Here is a 27,457-nt window from a genome sequence, read left to right on the forward strand (position 1 = left end):
CGATTCCCTGGAATTAAATCAGTATATTGCACGGTTCCAGTTCCTTTCACCCAGGAATCTTCAAGTAATTTACAAACAACACTTTAATTAAGCCTCCCAAACAGCCCCCGGGGTAGTGTTACTCCGTCCGTGTGGGGAATCGAAGGTTTAGCACGGCTAAAATGGCAAAAGTCTTATCAAAGTTCCTCCGAGACAAAATATCTTAGAAGAGCCTCTCTGCTTTGATGCTGATTCTAAACCCCTCTGGTTAAACATCTTTTTTCTCTCCTCCTGGAGACGCCCTGCTCGTGTCAGGATTAGTATACAATGGATAAAATGTTTGTTTGTTGTTTTGTTGTTTTGTTGTTTTGTTGTTGTTTTTTTTTTAATGCACATCTCTGACAGCTTTTCAGCAAACATGAAATCCCAGTACCAGGGAACTCTCAGTACTGGGAAGGTAGCCTGGGAATTCAGCTTTGGGAATGAAAATCGGTGTTTTGGCAACAAGGATTTCCAACCCATCAGTCTGTGGTTTGCTTTGAGCTCCGTGCTTGATCTCCGGTAAAAACCCTTCCTGCCTTTTTTTGTCCCCAGGACAGGTTTGAGCTGCGGCTTTTTGAATCCCCTGGGAATAAAAAGTATTTTTTGTCTCTTCCTGATGCAATTTTCCTATCAGACCGTCAGTGGGAATACAAGATGCAATGTGGAGAAGGAATAAATGAAATAAAATATCCCGTGAAGATGCTGTAATGGGTAACTGTGAGCCTCTCTCCGGCTGGTGGAATTTAAAGATGTTTTTTGCCTAATGCTGTATTTGCTGCATCTCTTGTACACACTGGCTGTGCTCTTCTGATTTAAGCAAGGATATAAAGAGGAATCTGCAAAATCAGGGGATTGGGATGTACAAACCTGGAAGTCAGTAGTTCTAAGGAAATTGCTGTACCCCAGAGTGCTGCTTTTAAAAACTTCAGCAACCTTGGGCTGATCCTGCTCTGCCCCACACACAGAAATTGTCACCTTCCAAAAACCAGCTCTGAAATCCCTAACTCTCATTTCGCATCCAATTTAAACACAGCAAATCATGCAGGCTCCATCCCAATCATTAATTCCTAAGATACCCAAAATACTACAGCTTCACTTACAAACCCAACTTCTTCTTCCCATTTAAGGAGGAAGGGGAAAAAATGATGAATTTTAGGCTTTGAGGAACTCGGATGACCAGGGCAGATTCCAGTTTTGGAGTTAAGCACTGCTGGGACTCTGAGCCCTAACACTCAGCAAATAGGGAAGCCTATCTTGGCCCCTAAGGAAGAAAATCCTGGTTCCAATACCCAGGGAGCAACATAAAAGCATCTCTAAGGAGCTTATTTCAAAATTTAAGAGCAGCAATGAATAGCAGAAAGCACTGTTGTGAAGAATTTAACCAATTAATTTTTGAGAAAGATGTAATAGGGTCATTTCAGAGTGTTATAGAAACAGGTCCCCCACACTGTCCCCACTCCCACTATGAGCCCGTTTTGTCCCAGTCCCAGTGTGTTTGTCACCTCATTTTGGAAAACAGAACAAAACCTTCTGAGAAGTCAAATTCAGCTAAACTCAGCTAAATTCTGGCCAGCACAAGAAAAATTGCATGAACAGCTCCTACTTTATGCCAGTGTTAATGATGCTCAGGGCTTCCTGAATTTTAATGGGAAGGAAAATCTCTTTTAAATCCCGTGTTGGCATCAGGGACAAGTGGGGGTTTACACCTGCTCGCCCACCAAACCCGTGAGTCCCAAGAGAAACAGGAAAAACAAGGAGCAGGCAGAGATTTGAGTGAGACCTCTGGGAATTCACCCCAGAGTTAAATCCCCAGGGCCCTGCCTCCACTTGTGCTTTTACCTCCGGAGCATCCCCCAGCTTTTGTTACCTTGGATAAAAGCACATTTCATCTCTGCAGAGGCTCTTCAGAGAGCCATGAGTTGGAGCAGGATTTTACTTTTTATTTTATTTTATTTTATTTTCTCATCTCCCCCACCTTCCCTGATTACAAGGAAGAAATGCACCTCTCCTCCCTAACCTTTATTCACTCTGGAAAGCATCAGTGCGTTTCCTTTCCCTGCTACTTTTCCATGTGGTTTATGGCCACCTCTCCAACCAAACACAGCAGCAGAGAACCACAACTCCCACTCCATCAAACCTCACCCTGACCCCAACACTACCGCAGCACCCCCGAACCGCTTCCACGCCCAAACCTCCCCAGGATTCTCCAGTTTCACCTTTTCCCAACTCCCACCAGGGAACCGCTGTCTCCAGCAGCATTCCCCATCCTCTCCCGCGCCATCTCCCACTCCCGTTCCGCGGGTGCAGCACCTGGACCACTGCAAGAACAGCCCAAAGCCCCCCGCCCCGGCTCGATGGGACCCCAAAAAGTGCGGTGAGAAGCGCGGCGCTCTCCCACGAGCCCGAGCCCCCGAGCTTGGGGGGCTTGGGGGGCTTGGGGAGTTTGGGGAGCGGGATGCGGGCGGGCAGAGCTGGAGGCTCGGCTGGTCCCTCCGCAGAACGAAGCAGCACTGCGGCCCCAAGTTGGGCTGGATGTGCCCGGGCTTCCGAGAAAAGCCGCGATAAAGCCGCAGAAAGCCCGGCGTCCCCCAGCTGCTTCTCGGCCAAAACTCGCCAATAGTAACGGGAGAAGCGGAGCGCGGCGAGAGGACAGGGATGCTCGAGGCGGGGAAGGAGGCGCGGGGAGCGGAGCGGCGGCACTCACCGAGCAGCAGCAGCGGCAGCAGCAGCCCCGCAGCCCGCATGGTGCCTCGGCGCGGCCGTCCCGGCGCGGCTCCCGGCGCTCTCTCCCGGCGGGGCGGGCGGGCGATGCCCTCCCTCCCCCGGCCCCGGCCCCGGCCACGGCCCCGGCCGCCGGCCCCCCCTTCTCCCGCCGCCGGGGGAGGCGCTGAACGGCCCCGGACCGCCCCCGCCTCCGCCCCCGGCGAAGGGGGAGAGAGCGCCGGGGTGGGATGGAGGTGGGAGGGGTGGGGATGGGGATGGGGATGGGGATGGGGATGGGGATGGATGGGGAGAGGGATTGGAATGGGGATGGATGGGGATGGGGATGGGGATGGATGGGGATGGGGATGGATGGGGAGAGGGATTGGAATGGGGATGGATGGGGATGGGGATGGATGGGGATGGGGATGGGTGGGGAGGGGGATTGGAATGGGGATGGATGGGGATGGAGGTGGGATGGGTGGGGATGGATGGGGGTGGATGGGGATGGGGATGGGATGGAGGTGGGGATGGATGGGGATGGGAATTGGAATGGGGATGGATGGGGAGGGGGATTGGAATGGGGATGGATGGGGATGGGAATGGGGATGGCAATGGGAATGGATGGGGATGGGGATGGGGATGGGGATGGGGATGGGGATGGGGATGGGGATGGGGATAGGGATGGGGATGGGGATGGGGATGGGGATGGGGATGGGTGGGGAGGGGGATTGGAATGGGGATGGATGGGGATGGAGATGGGGATGGGGATGGGGATGGGGATGGGGATGGCAATGGGAATGGATGGGGATGGGGATGGGGATGGGGATGGGGATGGGGATGGGGATGGAGGTGGGATGGGTGGGGATGGGTGGGGATGGGGATGGGATGGAGGTGGGGATGGATGGGGATGGGAATTGGAATGGGGATGGATGGGGAGGGGGATTGGGATGGGAATGGGGATGGCAATGGGAATGGATGGGGATGGGGATGGGGATGGGGATGGGGATGGGAATGGGAATGGGAATGGGAATGGGAATGGGGATGGGGATGGGGATGGGGATGGGGCTGGGGATGGGGATGGGGATGGGGATGGGATGGAGGTGGGGATGGGGATGGGGATGGGGATGGCAATGGGAATGGGGATGGGGATGGGAATGGGGATGGGGATGGAGATGGGGATGGGGATGGGGATGGGGATGGGGATGGAGATGGGGATGGGGATGGGGATGGGGATGGGGATGGGGATGGGAATGGGAATGGGGATGGGAATGGGGATGGGGATGGGAATGGGGATGGGAATGGGGATGGGGATGGGAATGGGGATGGGGATGGGGATGGGGATGGAGATGGAGATGGGGATGGGGATGGGGATGGAGATGGGGATGGGGATGGGGATGGGGATGGGGATGGGTGGGGATGGGATGGGGATGAGGACAGAGTGGGCAGCAAGGAGAGGGGGATGCACCTGCAAAGGGAATGGGGGAGACTTCATTGGGACACAAGGTCTGAGGGAAATTTGGGCTTCTCAGCTTCATGGAGGAATTTGGGGTGTTTCATTGGATTTGGGAAGTTGGAGAAGGTTTAAAGGATTTGTTAGGATGGAGGTATGGGAGATGGGGTTTGGGGTTCTCAACTTCTTGGAGGGATTTGGGTGTTTTGTTGGAGTTGGGAGGTTGGAGGGAATTTAGGGGTTTCATCGGAACTGAGAGGTTGGAGAGGGCTTGGGGTTCTTTAGAATAGGGGTATGGGGGGATTTGGGGTTCTCAATTGCATGGAGGCATTTGGGGGTTTTATTTGAGTTGGGAGGTTGGAAAGGGGTTTAGGAATTTGGTTGGAGAGGGGCTTTAGGATTTTGGTGAGGGGCTTTAGGGTTTCTTCGGAATTAGGAGGTTGGAGAGGGTTTAGGGGTTTTGTTTGGATTGGGATTTGGGGTTGTCAGCTGAATGGGGAGGTTTGAGGATTTCACTGGGATGGGGATGTGGGGTTGGGATTTGGGGTTCTCAACTACATGGGGGTATTTGGAGGTTTTGTTAGAATTGGAGGGTTGGGGAGGATTTTTGGGGTTTCATTCAGGTGGGGATTTGTGGAAATCTGGGGAAGGGATTTGGGATTTTCAATTACATGGGGAGATTTGGGGGTTACATTCAATTTAGGAGTGCATGTGGAATTTCCATTGGGATAGGGGCTTGGAGGGAGCTTGGAATATTCATCAGGATAAGACTGGAAAGATTTGGGGTTTTTGTCAGGGTGGGTCATTTGAGGGGGGATGTGTTGTTCCCATCTGTGTGGGGGGGGTTGGGTTTTCCTTGGATTTGGGATGCTGGGGAGGATCTGGGGTGTTTTTTGGGAATGGGAGGAGTGAGGATGATTTTGTATTTCAATTTACATAGGAGTGATTTGGGGGTTTCACTGGAACCAAGGGTGGACTGGGGGTTTTTATCATGGTGAAGATTTGTGGAAGATGGGGAGTTTTAATCTGAATGGTGGTTTGTAAATTGATTTTGCATTCCAACCCACATGAACAAGGATTTAGGATTTTTGTTTGGATGCAGAATTGGGGATCTCTTTGGGATCCCTACATGCATGGCAAAAATGCCTGAGTTTTATCAGGATGAGCATATGGGGGTGGATTTGGGATTTTCATCTGGATGAGAGCTTGGGGTTTGATTTCAGATTCACATCCAGGTGTGGGTTACTTGAGGATTTCATCCGTACTGGGTTTGTCTGGGGATTCTCAACAGGGATGGGGGTTTATTTGGAGTTTTCATCTGGAGATGGGATTAATTTGGGATCACCTTCTGCACACAAACACTCACCCCTCTTCTTCCCCCCAGAGAATGTACATTTTCACAGGATGTTTTCTGGGAAAAATTTCCACCTGTTTCAGAATGCTTCAAAGGAAGCCATGTACCCAAAAGCACGAAGGACAAAATTATGATCAAATCTTGGCACTGTTTTGTGTTGAGGCACTGAAAGTTGTTTTGTGGTGTTCAGGCAAGGAGTGCTCACTGCAGCTGGGAGGAGACTGAAAATAAACTCAGGGCTCTGCACTGAATCCTCTTCTTGGCTCTGGCTGAACCAGAACCTTCCCAGCCTGGTCCCAGAGGTGGTAAAGACATCTTCACCCAAAAAATGACTTTTTAAATACGGTTCTCTTGATCCCTTCAGTTACAGCTGGACTTTGTTCTTGATGCAAGCTCACCTTCAGAAGACAAGCACATGCTTGGGTTTGCTGGCTCAGCTCTCCCTGCTTTGCATATTGTCCCCAGAAAAGGTTTCTTTCCCTGATTTAACTTTTATATAATAAAATTAACTTTTATATAAAATTAACTTTTAATAAAATTAACTTTTATATAATAAAATTTTTAATACAAAAAGAGGAAATAAATATTTAAAAATTTAAAATCTTCACAAACTAAAAAAAAAATTAATTTACAACTTTTTAAAAAAACCTAAAAAATATCTAAAAACGAAAAAAAATCTAAATTAATATAAAACCAAAATACGCAAACATTAAATAAAAAATAATAAACTTATATTTAACATTATGAGAGACTTTCCAGATGCCTCAGTTCAGCCTCACCTCTTCTTGATGCAACTGTGCACTACACAGCACCCAAAACTGTGAAACTTGAGTTGCAGTAAATGAATGAAAGGGTTGGTACACATTATTAATCCTGCCAGCATCAGAGAGGCAGTTCCTTCTCTCCCACAAGGAATATTTTTAATAACAGATCCCATTCACACGCACACACTCTCTCCCAGTTTTTGGTGTTAACTGCTAAGCCAAGACAGCCCAAGGAAAAACCTGGGCTGCTTCAGCAGAGCAGATTCCAGGATAGAGAGGAGGGAGGTGATGTTGAGCTCCTCAGACTCTCTGTTTATGGCACCAGTGTCCATAAAACACTGCAAAAATATCCAGTGGCTCGTTGCCTGGGAGAAGGGGCTTTCCCCAAGGTGTGTTGGGTCTCCTCTGTGGGAATAACAGAGAACAGAGCTCCCTTGGCAGCAACCTAAGGCAAACAGAACAGTCTGAAATCCACTGAAGAGTCAGGCTGGATTTGGTTTTGTTGTGTGATGTTTGTAACTCATGAGAGTTAGGAGAAGAATTCCACCAGCCATCAGCAGATCTGGGCTGTGCTGGTCCTTTGGCAAAGAGGATGGAGCTTCATCCCCTGAGCATCTGAGCCTTCCAGACTGCTGATCTGGGGTGTAGGCTTTCTCTTAATTACCACAAAATGCACCCAGGCACTTACACAGGGAGTCGTGTGAGTTCTCAGCAGACTTGTTGGACGTGACGCTCTTTTGTTTCCTCAAACCTTGGCTGCTGGCAATTACCACGGTGGCTGAAACAACAGCATGGCCTCCACTTCTTGGAAAACAGGGATTCATCCAGAAACATGGAGCTAAGCCTCCTTTCCCAGGAGGGCAGCAGGAAGGTTTCCCATTATTTGCAGGATACAGGTGCCTTCCCACTCATGCTGGCTCCAAATCTGCCTCTGCTGGAAAGGGGGTAATTACTGAGGGTGTCAGATCATGGCTATGAATCATGAGCAGCTGATTGCAAAAAAAAAAAAAAAAAAAAAAAGGGATATTTAGCATGATTGATTAAAAGCTGGGTGTCTGATAAAGTACATCCCATCCATCAGCTGGGGAAAAGGTCACAAAAAAAACCCAAACTTAATTTGGGAAACTGGGCACTTTTCTTGGGGTGTCAAAAAGGCATTGGTGTTTGTCAGAAAGATGGAAACAATCTTTGACACCCCAAGGCATGCAGCATTGCTAACTAGGAGCTTTATCACGAGTAGCCCAGCTCTGGAGGTTTTCCTAAATACCAAAACCACAGAGCCAGGAAATTATGTAGAGGCTTTTGCTTTCAGCTCCAAACATGAATGTCTCCAAGGTGAAGGGAAACCCTTTGGAGAATGGCCTGCACATTTGTCTGAGAAGTGGGAGCCAAAAATAAGAATTTACATTAAAATTTATTATTGACATTATGATTATTTTAAAATCTCATGGGCTTAAGTGAGTCAAGTGTGTTTTTTAAATTCTGGCATTGATGTGGCTGCACACAGGTTCACATTTACCTGGGTCTGTGTGTTCCAGCCAAATATTTATGTAAGGCTCTGAAAGAACAGCACAGGGAGTCAGTGGTTTCAAGGTATGCAAGTCAGCTGGGCTGAAACCTTCTCAGGAGGAGGAGGAGGACTCCACATGATACAAGATTTCCTTGTTGGGGAAATCTCAAAATATTTTTCTGATTCCCCAAAGGGTATAAACACCCTATTTCTTCTGCAGTTTTGAAGTAAACTGGACAAAGGAGAGGAAAACATAAAGAAGGAGGTGCTCTTATGTTTCCCAGTGCTGGGATAAATCCCCCAAGACAGTTTTATCTTTTCTGCACCTTGTAATTCCTTCTTGGCTGCGTCCAGATTCGTCACAATGTTTGACTGATGTCTCCAAGCAGCCTGGCAATATTTACCTCTTCTCACAGAAAATGACTGAGGGAAGCCTGCACAGCTTGAAAATCTCTGGCTGAGATCCAGCTGGGGATCATGTAACTTGCCAGTAATCCGATTTTATTGAATGTCGTCACCAACCTCCTTGTGCCACTGGGCACCAAGGAATGGTGTTTGGAATTCAGATTTGGGGTTGAGATGAGGAAGAGGAAGGGCTGATACCTCTGACGTGAGTAACAGTGTGAGCAACAGCCTGTGGACTCTTGGGCTGAAGATCACCAGAGGCTATTTCAGGAAGGAAAGCAAAAAAATAAAAACCACCAAAGCCAAACTACCCTTCTTTCATCAAGAGACAAAAATACCTGAGGTCTGATGTTTATATCTCAGAAGATGGGGAGTCAGAAGTGTCACGTGGGAGTCTGTCCCTTAGCCTGGACCTGACCCAGAAGAAGGAAAAAAAATGCAGCTTGCCTCAAGAGCAGGAATTATCTTGAGAAAGCCAAGAACAGCCCGGGATACTGCTTACAATGCCAGCTGTCTTTTCCTGAACTTCTGTGAGTGAAGAGGCAAAAATCCTATTGGTATTAGACAAAGACTTACAAAATCCAGGCTCAGCCCTCAGTTCTGAAATAATCTCCTGATCTCAGCTGTGACCTTATTTTGAAGACTTCTGTTCTTCCACTTTTCTCTGCACTTGGCCACTCAAACAGGTGAAATTTATGTTTCTCTTGGGTTTAACTTGCCAAGAGAGAAAGCAAGGAACCTCATTTTCAGCAAGCTGCCAACAGCCTGCTGCAGTGTTTAGCTGCCCTCTTGGTAAAGAAATGCTTCCTCATGTCCAGTCTGAACCTCTCCTGGCACAGTTTTGAACCATTCCAACACGCCCTGCCACTGGATATCAGGGAGTAGAGCTCAGCACCTCCTTCTCCACCTCCCCTCCTCAGGAAGGTGCAGAGAAAAATTCAGACAACTCTTTTTCCAATGTCATAGTTGTCGGAACTCCAGCCTAGTTCAGGGGTTCCATGTGGTGGAAAAGTCTCTCCTCCAACCCGAGCTTCCAAAGAAAGGCTCAGCAGTCTCTGTTGTTGGGTCTCAAGGCAGTTTATTGCAAGTTATCTCAAAGATTTTCTTCTGGGGCTGCTGTGGTTTGCTCACAGCTCAGGCAGAGGCACACACACACCCTGACATCCTCTCTGACCCCGACTGCTTCTTCTCTCCCACCCAGGGCTGCTGCTGTCTTTGATATGGGACATTACGTGTTACATGTTTACAGTTTATCCCAATGCCTATTACCTATATTAAATGGTGATTTTCTATCTTTTATATGGTACATTACGTGTTACATGTTTACAGTTCATCCCAATGCCTATTACCTATATTAAATGGTGATTTTCTATCTTTTATATGGGACATTACGTGTGACATGGTTACAGTTTATCCCAATGCCTATTGCCTATATTAAATGGTGATTTTCTATCTTTTATATGGTACATTACGTGTTACATGGTTACAGTTTTTCCCCAATGCCTATTACCTATATTAAATGATTTTCTATCTTTTATATGGTACATTACATGTTACATGTTTACAGTTTTTCCCAATGCCTATTACCTATATTAAATGGTGATTTTCTACTCTAAACCAATCTGTGAGTGCCAACATCACCAAGATCATGGAGGTAAGGAAGGAGAAAGAGGGAGGAACAGGACCAGCCTACATTCCTCCATCTTAAAACCTCTGACCCCCATGTACAAAGTAAAACCCCCAAAACCCCCTTGTACAATACTAAAAAAATTCTTCCCTCTACTTTGTAAATACTTCTACTCTAATATCTAAACTTTTGTGACTTCCTGTTCTTCCTGCAAGGTTGGTAAATAATTCCATGGCTCAAACTCAAAATCCCAGCTGTTTCCAGCTGCCTGCCAGGGTCTCAAATGCTTCTGACCAGGACCTGGAACCTCCAAAAATGTCTGAGGAACATTTTGAGTTCCAGCAATAGTGAGTGGATGACTCCTGCTCCAGAATCCCCTGTGTTCATCCTCCCTCCAGACTCCTGCAGAAGTGTGTGGGCTGTGAAGGACCAGTGGAAGACCTCAAGAAGAAATTTGGGATGGATTGCACCATTTTGTTGGACAAAGGATCAGCAATGCTTCCTTCTAGATGGAGCAGGGAAACTCCTGGAAATCTCAGTCTGGATTCAGTGGGAATTTCCCACCTGTACAACCTAAATATCTTGCAGCACTTGGGCACACACTGCTCTCCAAACACAACTCCACATCTCTTCGGAGTGGCCTTGCCACCAACTCTTCCCTCTGACAAGGATCTACCCCCAAAAAAGCCTGGAGGTTTCCAGGGCAACCTGCAAAGGTCCGGCAGCTTGGATCATTGTTTGGGGCTGCAGCAGCCCTGAGGAATTCACTATTTGTTTTAGAGATAAAAGCTGCAACTTCCACACATTCTTCTTCAATTTCACTCTCCATTAAGTGCATTGCCCTGTCATAACAAAGCTCCTTGAATTATTAGAGATGAGGGGAGGTTTTCGGAGCCTGGAGTGGGGAAGGGGATGGGAGGGAGCTTGTGGTTTGTCTTTGTGGAGCATTTAGGATGTGGTTGGGGCTTTGTAAGGGTGCCTGGGGGACAGTGAGGGCTGGGAGTGAGGGTCAGAGGGTTGGGTTGGGTTGGGTTGGGTTGGGTTGGGTTGGGTTGAGCTGGGTTGGGTTGGATCAGGTAGCCATGGACAAACCCCTGTTTGTTTGTCTCTCTGCCCCTGTCCTGTGTTTCAGTTGCTGTCCTCCTGCTTCCCCTGGTGCTTTTTTAGACATGGATAAAAATTAAAGATGTTAGAAGGGGTCAAATGAAACCCTCATGTCTCAGAATAGTGGATGACCCCTTCAGGTGCTCCAGAACTATCAAAAATCTTATTTCCTCTTCCCCACTCCAATGTCCACCATGAGGCTGGTGCTCCCAGCTGCCTTGTGAGCAGTTTCCTTCATGCCTGGTGCAGGCCATGGCTTGCTGACACATGAATCACCTCAGAGGGCTTCCTTCCACCCCCAAAACCTCCGTGGACATCAGCACGGCAAGTTGGTGTGCATCCCGTGTCACCCCAGCACTCCCAATCCTTATGCTGGTGTTTGTTTGTGGTAAATTAAGGTGAGAAAGGTGCTGTTGGAAAGGGGAATTCAAGCTAGGCCAGATGAGTCACTTCTTGCAATCAGATGAGGTGAACCCCACTCCTAAATCTCATTTCTAATGCTCATGTTGGTTTAGTTTTTAAAATGCCATTTTCCCTTCCAGTTCCTTAGTTTCTCAACACAAACTCCAAGTTACATCCTGCATCTCAGCAAGATTAACAAGATGGTCATGGGCTGGGTCTGTGAAAGGTTTTGACATTTACAGAAAGAACATGCAGTGGAAATAATAAATGTTATTATTTCTATGAACTAAAGCTTTGTACAGATAAACACATTTTCTCTTTTGCTTCCTCAGATGTGAGGGGTTTTTAAACACTTTATGTGGAGTTCTCCTATTTAAAGACAAGGCTGAAAACAAACTGGGAGCTAATTGAAACACTGCTTCCCTTTAATTTCCTTGCTTCCATGTTTCAGTGAAGACTAATTTGAGGGACATTGGCGCAGTTAGTGGAAATGTGTCACTCTCATCAGCAGTAATGGGAATTACAGAAGGACATTGGTTGCAAGGTTGACAAGGATGGAGTTAAATTTCCCTGCTGGAGAAGTGCAGAGATAGGAGAAGTCCTGCTTGCATCAAAACCGGTGGATAGAGTACTCTTCAGGAGAGGTCAGCTGCAGCTCTCTCCCCCTCCAGTTGCAAAAGAATAGCAATAAATAACCAGGGGAAAAGGGGAAATATGGTGAGGTAGCAGGAAAAATCCCCATCTAGCCAGTTCCTCACCATTCCTGCAGTTCTGTGCAGATGCCCTCACCAGCAACACCCCCAGCATGACAATGTTTGTGTGGTGTTTGAAAAGAAAAGACAGCTCAGAGCTTTCCAAGCAGCAGGGAATGGAAAGACCATGGAGGTGTGAGGTCCTGTCGTCATCTCCCCTCTGCTGGTGCTGGGGGCCCCAGCAAAGTGCTGACCTTGGGGCAGGTTTGTGGTGGCTCCCCTGCTGCATCTGGGGACTGGTGATCTGTGGGGGCTTTAACTTCTCTGGCACTCGGATGTAGGATAAGTTAGGCAGGAGTTATTAACCCAAATCATCCCAAATGTGGAGTCACTGTTGATTTGGCTTAAACCAAACTGCCCAGGCACTGGGAAATTGTTGCCAGGAGACCTTGTGCAAACACTTCACCTCCTTGAGATCAAGCCAGCCAGGAGGCAGAATGCCTGCAGCCTCTACCAGTAAAAAGGAATTCTCCTTTCAGCCTGGGACATTGGCAATGAGATGGGATTCACTAGAGCTAAGGATTATTACTGTTCATTCTTGTGCTTCAGATGGATCTAAGAAGGCTCAAATGGATTCTAAAGATGCCTTTTGCTCAGTGCTGTGCACAACAGGCATGGAGAGCATTCCTGTCCCAGCACAGCATAAAGCCACATCCTCTTGGCTGTGCTGAGGATGTTAATGAGGTACCTGGGGAGCTGACATTTAGTGAAGGACAATTAGCAGCATTCACAACCCTCCACCTTGGTATTTTACAGCAGATACAGCCCTGCTTCGTGCCTCAGCTCTCTGCTACCTGCAAGAGGAGGGATTCAGCTCACAGATGCAGGTGGTGATGTCAGGGGAATTGTTTTGTCCTAAAAATGTCAGTTTTGGCTCTCAGGCTGAGCATCGTGAGGGAGGGAGATCTGCATTGGCACTCTGGCACTCTGCAGTGTGATGGGCTGCAACTCTACCAAAATAATAAAAAGAGAAGGCTTAAAAGACAGATGTGAGAAAAAGAAGAAAATAAATAAATAAATCCCCAGCAATCTGTGGTTTGTGGCCTGGTCTCCCCTCTCCAGGGTGGCTGGTGGGAAAGCTGAGTGTCCAGGAGAGCACTCCAGATGTGGTCTGTGTTTCACTCTGCTGAGATGAACAATAAAAGGAAATTCTGGGAAGAACAGGGGGCTGGGCTGGACCTGCTCCTGTAAGAAACATGGTGAGAAGGTCCCCGCTTTGGGGAGAACTTTGCTGGATTTCTGGGACTGAAGGAAGCTCTCATTATGTTGTGCATCCTGTATGTGAGGGAGAACTGAGGAGAACATCTGCAAAAGATGCAAAAGGATCATATAAGGCTTTGACCTCTCTGTCCAAGTTGAACCTGATTGATTTTCCTGCTAGCAAATGGCAAATCCACTCAGAGAAAACCTGCAATTCCTTCCCAACAGGCTTGCAGACAGCTAGACCTCAACACACCAGCAGCAGTGACCATGCTGGAGAGGTCCCATGGCTCTGATGATGGGTTTTTGGGTTTGGGTTTGGGCAATCAGGCAGCAGGGGATGAAGAGATTGTGCTTTCCATGCTTGGTCTGATGGACCTACTCCAGGGTCAGAGCTGGATCCCAAACCTGCCAAGAGCAGGGTGGAACTGGAATCCATCCTATTGATCTCTGTACTCTTGGTCCCCATCTGAAGTATCTTGGTGTGAATCAGAGGGAAGGCTTCGTCTCAACACACACCCCATCAGTAAATGCTCCATACCCACTCCAAAGTTCCTATGGCTCCTGGGTCACCAGCAGCTGGACGTTTTCAAGGGTGCCTCTCCTTTTAGGGTCTCTCCAGCCACTGGAGAGGATGGAGATGTTTTCCTCCATTGCCCTGGGTGAGATGAACAGAGGGAGATTAACATGGATGTTCACTATTTTTCCCCTGGGAGATATGAGGCACAGCCCTCACAACCCAGAAGGCAGTGCCATAACAACTTCCTTCAGACTTGGAAACATTTAGAATCCCAAATCAACAAATAAAATGTGAAATCTGTAATATTTCTGTATTTATAAGCCTCTAGACAGTGGGCTCCAGCATTGAGATGACCAGTGAAGGTAGAGTTGCCCAACCATGTGCAGCTCCCACACTGATGATACCTGGAGCACCCAGGGGGAAGGAGCAGGGTGGGCTCACAAGGGTGATAAGGGAGCTGCAGCACTGGGAAGGAACAACTCCCAGCCCTTTTATCTGCAAGACCCTGAGAACAAAATTAATTCCTACCCAGACTTTAGGAACATGGTTATTTAATGTATAAGGCTTCATCTGCATCAATGCAAACCTCCTGCTTCATAAGGTGGAAAAACCTCTCTGAAACAGGGACTGTGAGCACAATTGCTGTCCCGTGAGAATCCTCCCTGCAGGAAGAGCCTCACCTCCTTCAAGGCTGCTGAATTCACAGGGCAGACGACAAACCCAGATGTTGACTCCTAATGTTGCTTTTCAAGATGCTGGATTAAAGAACAGGTTGATGTAGTAATATTGTAGTTCACACTACAATTACAAAAAATTACAAAAACCCCCACCCCATTTTCTTCAAAAGAGTCTGTCCTCTTCAAACTGTTTTAGTTTCTCTTTCATACGTCTGCATGTGATGGCATTACAGAGCAGCATTTAGTCCTGCACACAGGAGGGCAAACATGGAAAACAGGAAATATTATGGCCATTTTCTACAGATAACAAACCAAAATATGGTAGACCCGACCTCACCCTCAAAACCCTCCCAGCTTAGTTGTCCTTTTAGAGGACTGAACCTCCAATGAGTAAGAACCAGAGAGTCAAACTGCAGTGACCAGCCCAGGCTGGGATGTGCCTTTTCCTATTTTTATGTGACATCACTGAGTTTTCCTCATGTGTTTCCCTATGGCATAGGCAGGGCTGGACTGCCCATTATTCATTAGAAAGCACAGGATAATCACAGGAAGTAGTGAGAAACAAAATGGAAGCCTGAAACCTCCTCTGGTGTATTAGTCATGAAGAGTTTCCTCTCCAGTGTGCAGTGGATTTGATATGAGACATTTATTTGCCAATGAATTAGAGAGATTCTCACTACAGGGTGCTTGTGCATGTTCTGAGAATGGTAAACAGAGGAATCCAAAGCAGAAAAAGGAGCAGGGAAGGAGAGGAGCAGGAGGTGGTGAAGAGCTCCTTGTTTCCTGAGGTCACTCCTGGCAGGACACAGAGGCACAGGGCAGCACTTATCCAGGAATAAATGAAGTTCTTCCTCCTTGACTGTTGTCATCTCTTATTTACTGGCCAAAAGCTGCTCTCCTGGCATGGCACACATCCCATCACCCTCCCTGTGCTAAAGATGGGGGACTTATATTTATATCCCTATATTTAGCATTCCCCATCTCCCATTTTGGGCTGCAAACACATCTCACCAGTGCTCCATGGGCACGCCAAGGTGGGGCTTGGTGATTCCTGCTGGACACTCCCTATTTTTAGCTATCAGATGATTGTGGATGTTTGTCAGCTCCTCGCAATTCTTTCCAGGAAACAGATCTGGGCACAGTTTGTAGCTCCCCATGATGTAAAATCCTGCACATTTTCTCCTCCTGGTGCCAGCAGGATGGAGGAGGAGAGAAGGGTTGGAGATGTGTCCTGCAGCTGGGCTGGGTGGGATAAGGTGAGATGATTCCCCCAGAGAAAATCAATCCAAGCAGAGCTCTGGGGACTCAGCAAGAAGAGAAGGTTCTGGGGAGACCTTGTTTTGTCCTTTCAATACTGAAAAAGATGGGGACAAACTTTTCAGCAGGGCTTGTTTTGATAAGACAAGGGGTGATGGTTTTAAACAAAAAGGGTAAATTCAGATTAGCTCTAAGGAAGAAATTTTTACAAAAAGGTTGAGAAAATACTGGCACAGTTTGCCCAGAGAGGTGGTAGATGCCTCATCCCTGGAAACATTCAAGGTCAGGCTTGGAGGAACCTGGTCTAGTGGAAGGTGTCCCTGCTCATTGCAGAGGGCTTCTAAAGGTCCCTTCCAACCCAAAGTATTCTCTGATTCTGTGATTTAATGCTTGAACCTCATACTATTAGGCACATTCACCTTCTCACAGATGATGTGGACTACAGGAAAGCCTCTTGTGGGAATTCTTCCTGACAGCACCCAAAAAGCAGCAGTTTGAAGCTCAGGAGTGAGGCCATCCTGCCAATGGGCACTTTCTGGCCTCTTCTGCTGCACCCTGTCAAAAACATGGGCAGAATCTGATCTGATGGGACTGATCCAATTCCTGGAGCGACTCTCCTACTGTCCTTATTCATAGGCTGCAGTGGATTAATTAAATGTTTAAAGCTGGGGAACAAAGGACAGGAATGCATGGCTGATTTTCCCAGAAGAGTTGTGATGCTGGTCCTGTTCTACTCAGACTGATCTGGCAAGGGGGTGAACAGTGAAACCAGCAGATTTATCTACTGAAAACTCACCAGGAAAACCTGCTGAAGGATATTCTTCCTGGTCTGCAGGAAGTGAGCAGGAAAAGGAACAGATTACTTCTGATGTTGAAAAGTGAAAAAGATTGCACATTAAAAAAAAAAAAAAAAAAAAAAAAGGCAGCCTGAGCATACAGAGGCTCCAAATTAACCATTCCCAGAGTGTCATCCTTGGAAAGAGTGAAATGTCATCACTGCATTCAGCCAGAGTCAAAAAGGTCAAACAAGAGTTTAGAGTTTGTATGAGAAGAACATTGTTTAAAAAAACCCACCTGAGCTCTGACCCCTTGTGTGGTGGGTACAGTGCTGATCCCCCAGCTCAGGAGGGTACAATAGTGCTGGAAAAGGTAAAAATGCATCAAGAACAACTCCAAGCCCTGAATGGCTTCTGTGTAAGAAGAGACTGGGTCCCCATTGTCTGCAGGAGAGCAGCCCCTGGGTCACAGCATCCAGAGGGTGAGGGGGAGGAGGCAGGAGCATTTGCTCCTTCCCTTCCCTGCAGCAGCCGGGCAGCATCCCTCAGCCAAGAAATAGCCATGAAGAGCTCAGGTGTGGCTCTTGCTGCCTCAGCCTGCCGTGGAGACCAGAAACGTGAAAAAAAACTGAAAAAAAAAGTAACGGAGGACACGAAATTCTAGTGACATGAATACTGGTGGCTGATAAACATGATGCTCTGGGCCACCACCCTCATCCTGCAGCTCCTGGGGAGATCTCCTGTTGCTGCAATTCTCATTCTGCTCTCTAGGAATATCCCTCCATTCCCACTGTCCCCCTTTATCCACCCCCCGGTTATTCTGGGGACCTGGTGGTGGCTCAGACCAGGCTCTGCTGAGCTCCAGGGTGGTTATTCCCTGAGGAATGTGGCCAGCTGGGATCCGACAGTGAAAAGAAGCACAGTAGAATCGTGTCAAAAGAAAAGCCAGGGGAGCCCCATCAAACAGCAATTATGAAATGAAACCGGCCCAAAATAAAATTAAGGGCTTGAGCCCCCAGGGATGTACAGGGAAGATCTGCTTTCCTAAGGGATCAAAAGGAGTCAGGGATGCCCAGTGAGATGGCAGAGAGAACCCAGAGTTCTCTTGAGAGCGATTTCTCCCTCAAAACCCAAACGAATTTGTAGGTTTGTTTTTTTTTTTTTCTTGGAAGCCTTCTAAGGAAAGGGATAAAGAAACTCTCAGTTCTGGGAGCGCAATCCCTTCTCTGCTGGAGCGGGCAGGAGGCTTAATGCAGCCCGGCATCCCTCCCTTTCAGTTCAGCCCCCAGACACAAAGGCAGAAAAATGCCAGGAATTTCCCAGCGCCCTCCCCAGACCTGCTCCCATCTCCCTTTCCCCCCCTCGCCACCTCCTCCGGCTGGGAGGGAGGAATACTAATAACAAAATAGGGATCTTTAATAGGCCCCTCGTCTGGTCCCTTCGGGACTGAATGCTGAAAGGGATGGACGTGACCAACCATAAGGAATGAAGCTTCTTCAAGTCTCATTTCTTGATTTTGCTGCTTTTGTTCTTTTTTTTTTTTTTTTTCCCCAATTTCTCCCCCCCCTCCACTTTCTACTCAGCGCTGAAAAAATTCCCCTCGGCCCCCCGCCTCTGTTCCTTTCCCTTGGAGTCAGGCTGCAGCTCTAATCACTGCTGGGTGATTAGCATGTGAAGGGAGAGAGGAAAACAAAATCTTTGTTGCTGGCTGGTGGAGCCGGAGCAGCTGTCTGGATGGATGCTGGCTCCTGTGCGGTGCTCCCCACCGCCTCTGATCCCTTCCATTGCGGGAGCTTTCCTGTCAGAACAGGCACCAACACCATGGAAAGGCAGAAAAGAGGGATGGGGACCAAAGTCAGAGCAAGGTGGGCTGTGTTTCGTGGGGGAAAAAACCAGAATGGAATTTTTGCTTTCAGCTTTGAACTTGGGAAGGGTAGAGGGGGAGGACAGGGACTTCAGTGCTGTGCCGAGGGGACAGCAGGAATGAAAGGATAATTTGTAGTGCCGACCTCAGTGGGAGCACAACACAGAGCCCTTTGATGAGCCGAGGGATGGAGGAGGTGGATGGAGCTGGAGGCTGGGAAGGGAGAAAAGACAAATGTCGTGACTTAGGTGGTGCTGGGGACAGTGGCGTGGGGATCCAACCTGCGCAATCACCACCGTCCCCCGTGAGGGAAACCCTGGCCAGCAGAAGATGACGGGCTGCAGGTGGACAGGAGGTGTTTTGCTCATCCTCCCCAATGCCTCGATGGGCGATGGATCCGGGATGGATCTCCTGGAGCAGCAATTACAGCGCCAGGCTGGACAGTGACTGCGGAGGGACGTGTTGGTGGAGTGGAAAACAGGATCTGGTGTTTGTTAGGAGGCTGTGATGGGAACGCTGCTCCCTTGGGGTGGGAATTCCCTGCAAGCTCCAGAGCTGGCTGTGCTCAGCCCCTCCTCCCCTCGCTCCAGGTGTTTCCTCTTCTGAGCTCGATAATGAAATCTGTGAGCCCCAGCCAGTTTATTTTTAGTTTCCACCATCGCTGGCAGGGGTCTGCTGGCGCCTAACAAACAGGAGCAGAACACCGCTGGTGGGTGTGCAGTCCCCAAGGCCCAGGAGCTGCCTCTGTGGGGGCAGGAGATGGGGTTTGAGGGATGGGAACAGTGGCAGCACACAGCTGGTCGTGCCACCAGCCACTGCTTTGGACCAGCCCCCTGCAGAGCAGTGAGATCCAGAGCAGTTTTGTTTTGGGAACTGTCTCTGGCTGTGCAAGCTAATCCCATATAATGTCTGGTATTCCTGACCTGTCTCTGCTCCCTTAGGGAAGAGGCTCGTACTGAGTGCAGGTATCCTCCACCTTCCATGCCACTTGTTCCTCCAGCTGAGCTTTACTCTGGTCTCCTGTCCATGCCGTACACAGTAGGTGGGACTCAGGGATCATGGTTGGATCATCTGGGCTGTCTCGTGAGGTGTCTGATACATCTGTAAGCTTTTTATATCCCACCAGGGTGGGTCCTGGGGTGTCCTGTGCAGGGCCAGGAGTTGGACTTGGATGATCCTAGGAGATCCCTTACATCTCAGGATATTCTTTGACGTCCTAGAGCACCTCAGCTGGTGTCACTGTTCAGCTGAGTTGAGCCCTCAGTCTCTTTTGGCTTCCATAGGAGTTTACCAAATTCAAAAAGATGGAATCACAGAGTCTAAACATCACCCAATTCCAACCTCCTGCCATGGGCAGGGTCACCTTCTACCACCCCAGGTTGCTCCAAACTCCATCCAACCTGTTCTTGGACACTTCCAGGGATGGGACAGCCACAGTTTCTCTGGGCACCCTATGCCAGGGCCACACCAACCTCACAGGGAATTTCTTCTTAATATCCAATCTAAACCCATCCTCTGTCAGCTTAAAGACATCACCCCAAATATATTTTGTGTCATGGGCAGAATTTTAGGGCATACTTTGGTTCCAGTCACAGGAAGCATTTATCTACTGGTATCCTGTAGGATATCTTGAACTCACCAGCCAGGCAGACAGAGAGGAAACTTTTGACAACTAGATCTTTGCATCTGCTCTTAAATAATCTCCTTGTGGTTGGGTAACTCACTGTCATAGAGGACTCTCTCTCTCTAGGCTTAAATTAGAAACATCACTGAAATTAATGGACACCAGACAAAGAAATCTTGATATTCCCAGAGTATTTGTGACACTGAAAGTCATCTTGAGCGATGGAGATGAACTATGGAAAATAAGGTTAATTTTCAAACCATCCTGCTGAGGGAAGTTAATGCCTCACAGAGTTTTGTCATTGTGGATCCCAAACCAAAAGGCTGTTGTGTCAGGAAGTTGGTCACTGCTGATTAGATCAGAGCTACAATGTGCTTCAACACTCATTCAGTGTGTGCTGGGTGCAATGAGGGTGTGATACCTGTTATTGATGTGATGTCTATTTATTCACAGGCAGAAAATTCCAGTCATGGGGGCAGAAATTCCATGTTTTGCCTTATGTATCTACATAACTGTGCACTTGCACTGAACAGTTGTTTTAATGCAATCACAAAATCATGGAATGGCTTGAGTTGGAAAGATCATCCAGTTCCACTCCCTGCCATGGGCAAGGACACCTTCCACTGGGTCAGGTCATTCCAAGCTCCATCCAACCTGGCTTTGGACACTTCCAGGGATGGGGCATCCAAAATTTCCCTGGACATCCTGTTCTAGTGTCTCACCACCCTAACAATAAAGATTTTTTTCATAATGTACAATTTGAACCCACTCTCTTTCTGTTGGAAGCTATTCCCCCTTGTCCTGTTGCTCCATACTTTTGTCAAAGTCGCTTTCTGTGACTGGAATTTTCTTTCTTTGAATAAATATTTTTTCCTAGGCTGCCTTCAGCTACTTAAGGATCATATTCCAGTCCATCTGAGCACCTAAATGATACCATGTTTGGTTCTCACAGCCAAACAGAACATTGCATTTTGGATTCTGAAAACTACCACGCCCCCAAGATTTCAAACCTGTCAAAACTCATACGACCAACTTTGGGAATTATAAACCAAAGAGTTTGGGTAATAAATTCCCCATTCCTGGCTAGGAAGCATTGCCCAGGTTAGAGCTGAGGCAGCTCTATTTGTGCAGGTGGACTGCAGGGATCATCTGACCCACTGGAGACACCTCCCATTCTGAATGAATATATAATTCTCATTATGAATGCTTTGGAGCATTCATCCTCCAAAGGTTTTGCTGTGCAGTCAATACAAAATGTCACAGCAGGCATCCTCCTGAACCTGCAGTGGGGAAAGTGCCCAGGGAGTGAATAATTCTGAAATAGCACTGGAACTGAGATATTTTATCTCGTAACAAGTTCCAGTACATCAATTACCTCGAGTTCTTGGGACCTTCAATTTTTTCCTTCAGCCACAGCTAACAGCTCCTGTGCCACCATCTGTCCTGGAAGTGCAGGGGAGTGCATTGTTTATCCTCAAAGAGCTTTCCATGGGCTTGAGGACATCACACAATGCCAGTTGAGATGTATTTTTGGCAGGAGCAGTGACGTTTAACGGAACATCCTTCTTGACAATTTCTATAGATATTTCCATTTAAAATAAACTTCTATTTAGCCAGGATCTTGATTATATGCTCCCATGCTCTTGAGAGTTAAAGAACATTAGGAAATGCATTGTTAAGTGAAACCTTTGTTTTAGTGGAACTGCTTGAAAGAAGTTTCAAACTAAGAGGTAGTCGCTGGAGTTTTCTTTTTGTCCTTCTTAGGACAAGATTATGTGAAAATTAAAGGGACACACTGACCACTGAGATTTGGTCTACACTTCCACAAATTCCTGTTCAAGAAATCAAAGAAAATTCACTTCATGAGAAGGAATAAACTGATATCCTCTTATCTAAAGCCATCTTTGCAAGGAGAACCTCTTGAGAGATTCAGAAGAAAGGACACAAAGCCAGAATGAACTTTGCACAGTCAATGTGGCTGAAAGGTGGGAGGGCTCAAAAGAGGAGTTTTGGGGTAGGCTGATGAAATAACAATCACAGCAGCGCAGCAAATAAAGCTGAGCAAATTCAAAATTCAGAAGAATCAAGGCATGTGTGTATTCCACACATTCCCATGGTCCCACACTGTGCATTAATGGTTGAGGGAAACATCCAGAGGAATCCACAAAGATTTCTTAATGCCTAAAGGTGATGGTGGGAAGACTTGCAAGGAATATTGTTGGTTGATGTGGAGCTGAGGAGCTCGATAAGCTCAGCTCTCCTGCTCTGGTGGGATTGGGGCAAGACACGTGCCCACCTCAGCCCTCCTTTTTCTGTAAATTTGCAATGGTGACATTTATTCTTCAGGGGACCAGAATCTTTCCCAATTTGCTGAACTGAAGCTGGAGAAGCACAGCAAGGCTGCCAGGGTATCCCTGCCCATTGCAGGGGGCTTGGAAGGAGAAAGTCTTTGATTTTCTTCCCAACCAAATAATCCATGGTTCTAAGTGAAGGAAACAGAGGGGTTGAGGGCAAAAATTCCAGCCTGGCTGAAGGAGCTGCTGCTCTGCCCTGGCACAGGGAAGTTGACTTTGTGCCAGTGGCTGCAGGAAGCTCTGAGGGTGTGATCAGCACCACATTCCTGTGCCAAGCATTGTTGGCAAGCACTGCAGCGACCTGGCTGTTTGCTGGAACAGGCTGTGAGCCCTCAGATGGGGAAAGCTGAGACCAAGGGCCTCGGTATTTCTTTGTGGCTATCCTAAAGCACATCCCACCTTGTTATCTCTGTGCTAAGGCATGAGGCAGGGATTGGGTCTGTGCTGTGTGCAAGGTGGATGCAAAAAAGTGACCAAGATTCAGCTTTGGAGCAAGAATCTACATTTTTGTTTGCAAAAAGGTAAGGCAAATAGTCACTGGTGTTGTGCTTCCTCCAGGCAAATAGCACGATGTGCCTCTCCTCTGCACCAGTCTAGGGAGTGAAGGAGAGAGCAGACACCTCCTTTTCATAGAACCAGAAATGTTTTGGGTTGGAAGGGACCCTAAAATCATCTTGTAGACCTTAAAGATCATCTAATAATCTTTTCCAAAATATCTGATTGTATCTTCCCCCTGTAGTGCTGCAGACTATTTTTCCTCCACAAGAGGTAAATATTTTATATTAATTCAGACTATTCTGTTTTCAAAAGGCACTGACGGAGACTTGACCCTGATTTATTATCATTCAGGGACTGGGGACGTGGGTTGGCGACACCACCATGACATTCCTGCTCTTCAGACAGATTTGCAAAGTAAAATTTAAAAAGATTCCTAACTTTGATCCCAGAACCCTGGCTCAGCTGCTTAAAAATGTGTGTGGAGGTAACCAGGCCAGGCACAAACTTATTTTGGTGAGCCTGGTTTTCTTTCTGAGGCACTGCCTGAAAACCACTTCAGCTTTGCAGCTGAGTTGGGATGTGAGAATTGGTCCAACTTTCTTCTCAGAATGCAAAGCAGACATGGAAAACAGCTTTTAAGCACTTGCACAAATCTCAGTGCATCTTCGGGGCATGAAGATGCACTGATATTAGGAGATTTGCTTGTTAGAAATAAATAAACAGAGTCAGATGGAAAATAAATTTGAAAGAAAGGAGGATATCTGCTCTTTAGTTGGGTCCAAGGCTCTCTCCATTTTCAAGGTCCTTCCCTAGGTGCAGGTGTGTCCAAAGAGGGTCATTTACAGCAGACTGAGCAGAGGGGGATGTTCCTGGAACTTAGGAGGGGTTTCTGATTTTGCTCTTTATGCAGGGAATTGAAGTTTCCTGTTTTCATATATACTTGCCAGAAATATCTTTTTAAATGTAGGTGACCTCCATAAGAGCAGAGAAAGTATCTGGTGGTTATCAGCTGCTTCACAGAGTCAGACCGAGTGTTACATCTTCATCTGGGAGATTTTTTTGGCTCAGAAGTTCTTCTCAGAAAATATAGCCAGTCAAAAATCAAAATATGGAGATGGGTTGAACCAAAATGAATTTTTTTTCTTTTTTTTTAATCACAAAAATAGAAAAGCAGGCAAAAATCGCATCAGGTTGAGTCATCACTTTGGGTTTGTCTTAAAATGAAACATTTCAAATCAGGTGGCTTTTTCTGCTTATCCCTGCAAGTTCTTAAGAAAGGTCAGCTTAAATCACAGAAAAGTTTGCAATTTAGCACTTCAACTTTTCAGTTTGAAAGCAAGTAAAAAAGTGTTTTTTCAACATCTCTGAGTTATTTATTTATTCATGTATAGTTTTTTTTTTTCCTATTTGACAATGTTTCTATGGGCAGTTCATAGGCAGACCTGTGATACCCTCCAGCAGGACCCTCATCTGGAGGAGGATGTTTCTCCTTGATTAGGCTGCCAGCCCTGAGAAAAACCTATAATAAGTGCATTTTTGACCCCTCTAAGCCTCACTTGGGCAACTGGAAAAAAGGAATCTGTCAGTACTCAAAGCTCAAAAAAAAGGGGGGTAAAAAAAGAAGATACATTTTTGGACATTGTAGTAGCAGAATAAAAAAGGAGAAGGAAAAACAGACAATTAAATCTCCTGTCGCTTGTGGGTGAACCCCAAAGCATTGCTTTTGGAAGCAAAAAAGGGTTAATTTAGCCCATCCAACGGGGTTTTTGGGGATGGGGAAATGCCCAGCAGAGAAATGCAAAGCAGAAGCAAACCAGGGAAAGGGATCACACCTCAGAGGTGTGACCTGGCTCAGAGAGGTTCTGGGGCGGCACAAAGCCCCTGTCCAGCTGATAAGGCTCACAGCCTTTGCCAGGCTGAGGACTTGGTGTACAGAGCACGAAATGTTCTTATTCCCTTTGCACTGGAGCCTGCTGGGCTGGGAGGAATGTGATCCTCCTCCCTCTTTCCTTTTATCAGCTCACCATTACTCCGGGGATTTGTAACTCTCTCGGATTTTGCCTTCGCAATCCTGACGCAAACCCATCGGATCCGCGGAGTGAATTATTACTTATTTTGGGACACTTCTCCTGGCTCTCCAACAAGCTGATTCCAGTTATGGCAACAAGAGGAACATATGTTTGGGGGGGAAAAAAAGCTGCAGTTCTCTCTGTGGTGATGTCTATCTGTGTTGGCAGGGTCCCTCACGGTGTTATTCCGACCCGTCTCCACCACTCACTTGAGAGATGAGGCAGCTCAAAAACAGTCCCAGAGAAAAATCTGCAAAATTCATCAGCAAAAATGGATGTGTGGTTCTGGGGCAGAGAGGATGGAATGGCCTCCAGTTGCACCAGGGAAGGTTCAGGTCGGATATATGAAAAGTTTTGTTACTGGAAGATTGATTAAGCATTGTAGCAAGGGAGGTGGCAGAATCCTTTTCCAAAAAACAAGATGTGGTGCTTTGTGATATGGTTTACAAGGGCATGTAGTGATAGACAAGGGGGAATGGTTTTAAAGAAAGAGGAGAGATTTAGGTGGGATATTAGGAATAAATTCTTCCCTGTGAGAGTGGTGAAATACTGGAAGTGGTTGCCTAGAGAAGGTGTGGCTGCCCCATCCCTGGAGTGTTCAACACTTTTTCTCCTAGTGAGGACAATTCGAGGTTTTCAAGACAGAGCTGCTTTGAAGATTTTTATTAAATCTGTACATCACATCTTTGTGCACTGCAAACAGGTTCTCCAGTCACCTGAGGCACACGCAGACATGCAGAATGTGAGAATCTCTCACAGGCAGGCACTGGGGAGGAATGCCATGAGAGGGAGCTGGAGAAATTACCTGCATGCCACGGGGCTGAGTCACTCCGGGACTTATCAGGGGGAAATGGTACACGGTGGAACATTGTTTAAATGTGAAATCCCATCTGTGTCAGTGAAGGGGCAGAACATAAATTACAGCAGCAGAGGGAGGGCAGGGAGGCTGGCATGTGGGGAAGGCAGAGAAATGAAAGGCAGGTTTCAGTGTGAATTCAGACCAGAGCCGCAGCGAGACAGGGCTGGATGTCAGGAAGGAGCAGTGGGGCAGGGGGAAAGGAAAGAGCTTGGCAGTGTGGAAAGAGGAACAGATTAAAAATGTACTCATGTTCTAATTAGTAGTGGAGCCCAGGAATTCCAGACATGGTTCTCTGAGCAAGGAGGTGTCAGCCCAACTTCCCCCAACTCACCCTGTGCAAGCTCAGAGCTGGGCTCTGCTTTGGGCTACGAGACAAATCAGGACCAAGGACTGAGCTGCACCTCTTGGAATGCAAGTCTCCCTGAGTTCCTCAGAGATGAATGCAGGGATTGAATTAAAGCCTTTAGAGAAATTAAGATATATTAAGCCACATAGATATGAAGTAGAAGTGTAGGTTTAAGTTTTAAGTAAGTGGAAGTGTAAATTATAGTTTTAAGTAAGTAGAAATATATTTTAAGTTCCTTAAGAAACTGTGCTAGCTAGTAAAGGCCCTAAGGCCTAGTTTAAAAATTCTTAAAATAACTTAGTTCCAAACATAAAAAAAACATAGCAGAACCTTGCCACTAGAATAGATAGAATTATTCACATGAACAGATAAAATTACGTGTAAATAGAACTATTCATGTAAATAGATAAACTTATACAAGCAAAATTTAAGTAAAAAACAGCACATTTGCATAAACAGATTATAATATATACATAGTTTTTAAAGACAGAACTGACGCTACTTTTGTACTACTTTTGCACATTAGATTCAAATTTAGATTGGTTCAGAAAGAATGTTTTAGAATAGTGTTTTTAGCTGATTGGATGTTTTATGACTAAAATGCCCTGCAATAGGGGTGCAAGAAACAACAACCACAAGAAGAAGAAGAGAAGGAAGGAAGAACAACAAAAAGAAGGAAGAAGAAAAACTGTGGTTCCTGCTGCTGGGGAGATTGGACTCTGTGCCAGGGAACAACTGCTGCTGCTGCTGTTCCTGCATGGAACCTGGCACTGCATCCCAGAGAGCAGCCTTGCAGCCCTGCAGCCCTGCAGCTGCTGCTCCAGCCTGGGACACGATGCCAGACAACTTTAGCATGGACTTTAACACTCTGAACTCTCTGCTTTTGAGATGTAATCGTGCAAAAAACAACTTTATAGCAACTCACAACTGCTCGTGTCTCTTTGAAGACCCAAGGCCCAACTAAAGCTCGACATAGGGCAAAGGCAGACTCTGCTCCTACAAAAACAACAAACAGGATGGGCTGCAGCCATGCTCCTTCCTCCTTTCTCAGCTTTGCAGGCAGTGTGTTCTTGTTGTACATTTCACAGAATCCCAGAATCACAGAATAATGAGGCTGGAAGAGACCTCTAAGATCATCAAGTCCAACCTATGCCCTAAAACCACAACAAGACCATAGCACCAAGTGCCAAGTCCAGTCTTTTTTAAACACATCCAGAGATGGTGATTCCACCACCTCCCTAGGAAGACAATTCCAGTATTTTATTATTCTTTCAGTGAATTTTTTTTCCTAATATCCAACCTAAACCTTCCCTGATTTAGC

General features: G+C 46.9%; 1 protein-coding gene across 4 annotated transcripts in view; it reads right to left on the bottom strand.

Annotated features, from left to right (window-relative positions):
- Window positions 1–2,810, bottom strand: part of PODXL (podocalyxin like) — a 45,023-nt gene extending 42,213 nt beyond the window's left edge. For all 4 annotated transcript variants that reach the window (XM_077783704.2, XM_077783703.2, XM_077783702.2 and 1 more), the window contains exon 1: window positions 2,726–2,810. In XM_077783704.2, the coding sequence (XP_077639830.2) occupies window positions 2,726–2,765 (40 nt within the window). In that variant the 5' untranslated portion in view covers window positions 2,766–2,810. The remainder of the gene's footprint in view (window positions 1–2,725) is intronic.
- Window positions 2,811–27,457: the final 24,647 nt, after the last annotated feature.

This window comes from Lonchura striata, chromosome 1A (genome assembly GCF_050655825.1).
Source record: "Lonchura striata isolate lonStrDom1 chromosome 1A, ASM5065582v1, whole genome shotgun sequence".
NCBI lineage: Eukaryota > Metazoa > Chordata > Aves > Passeriformes > Estrildidae > Lonchura > Lonchura striata.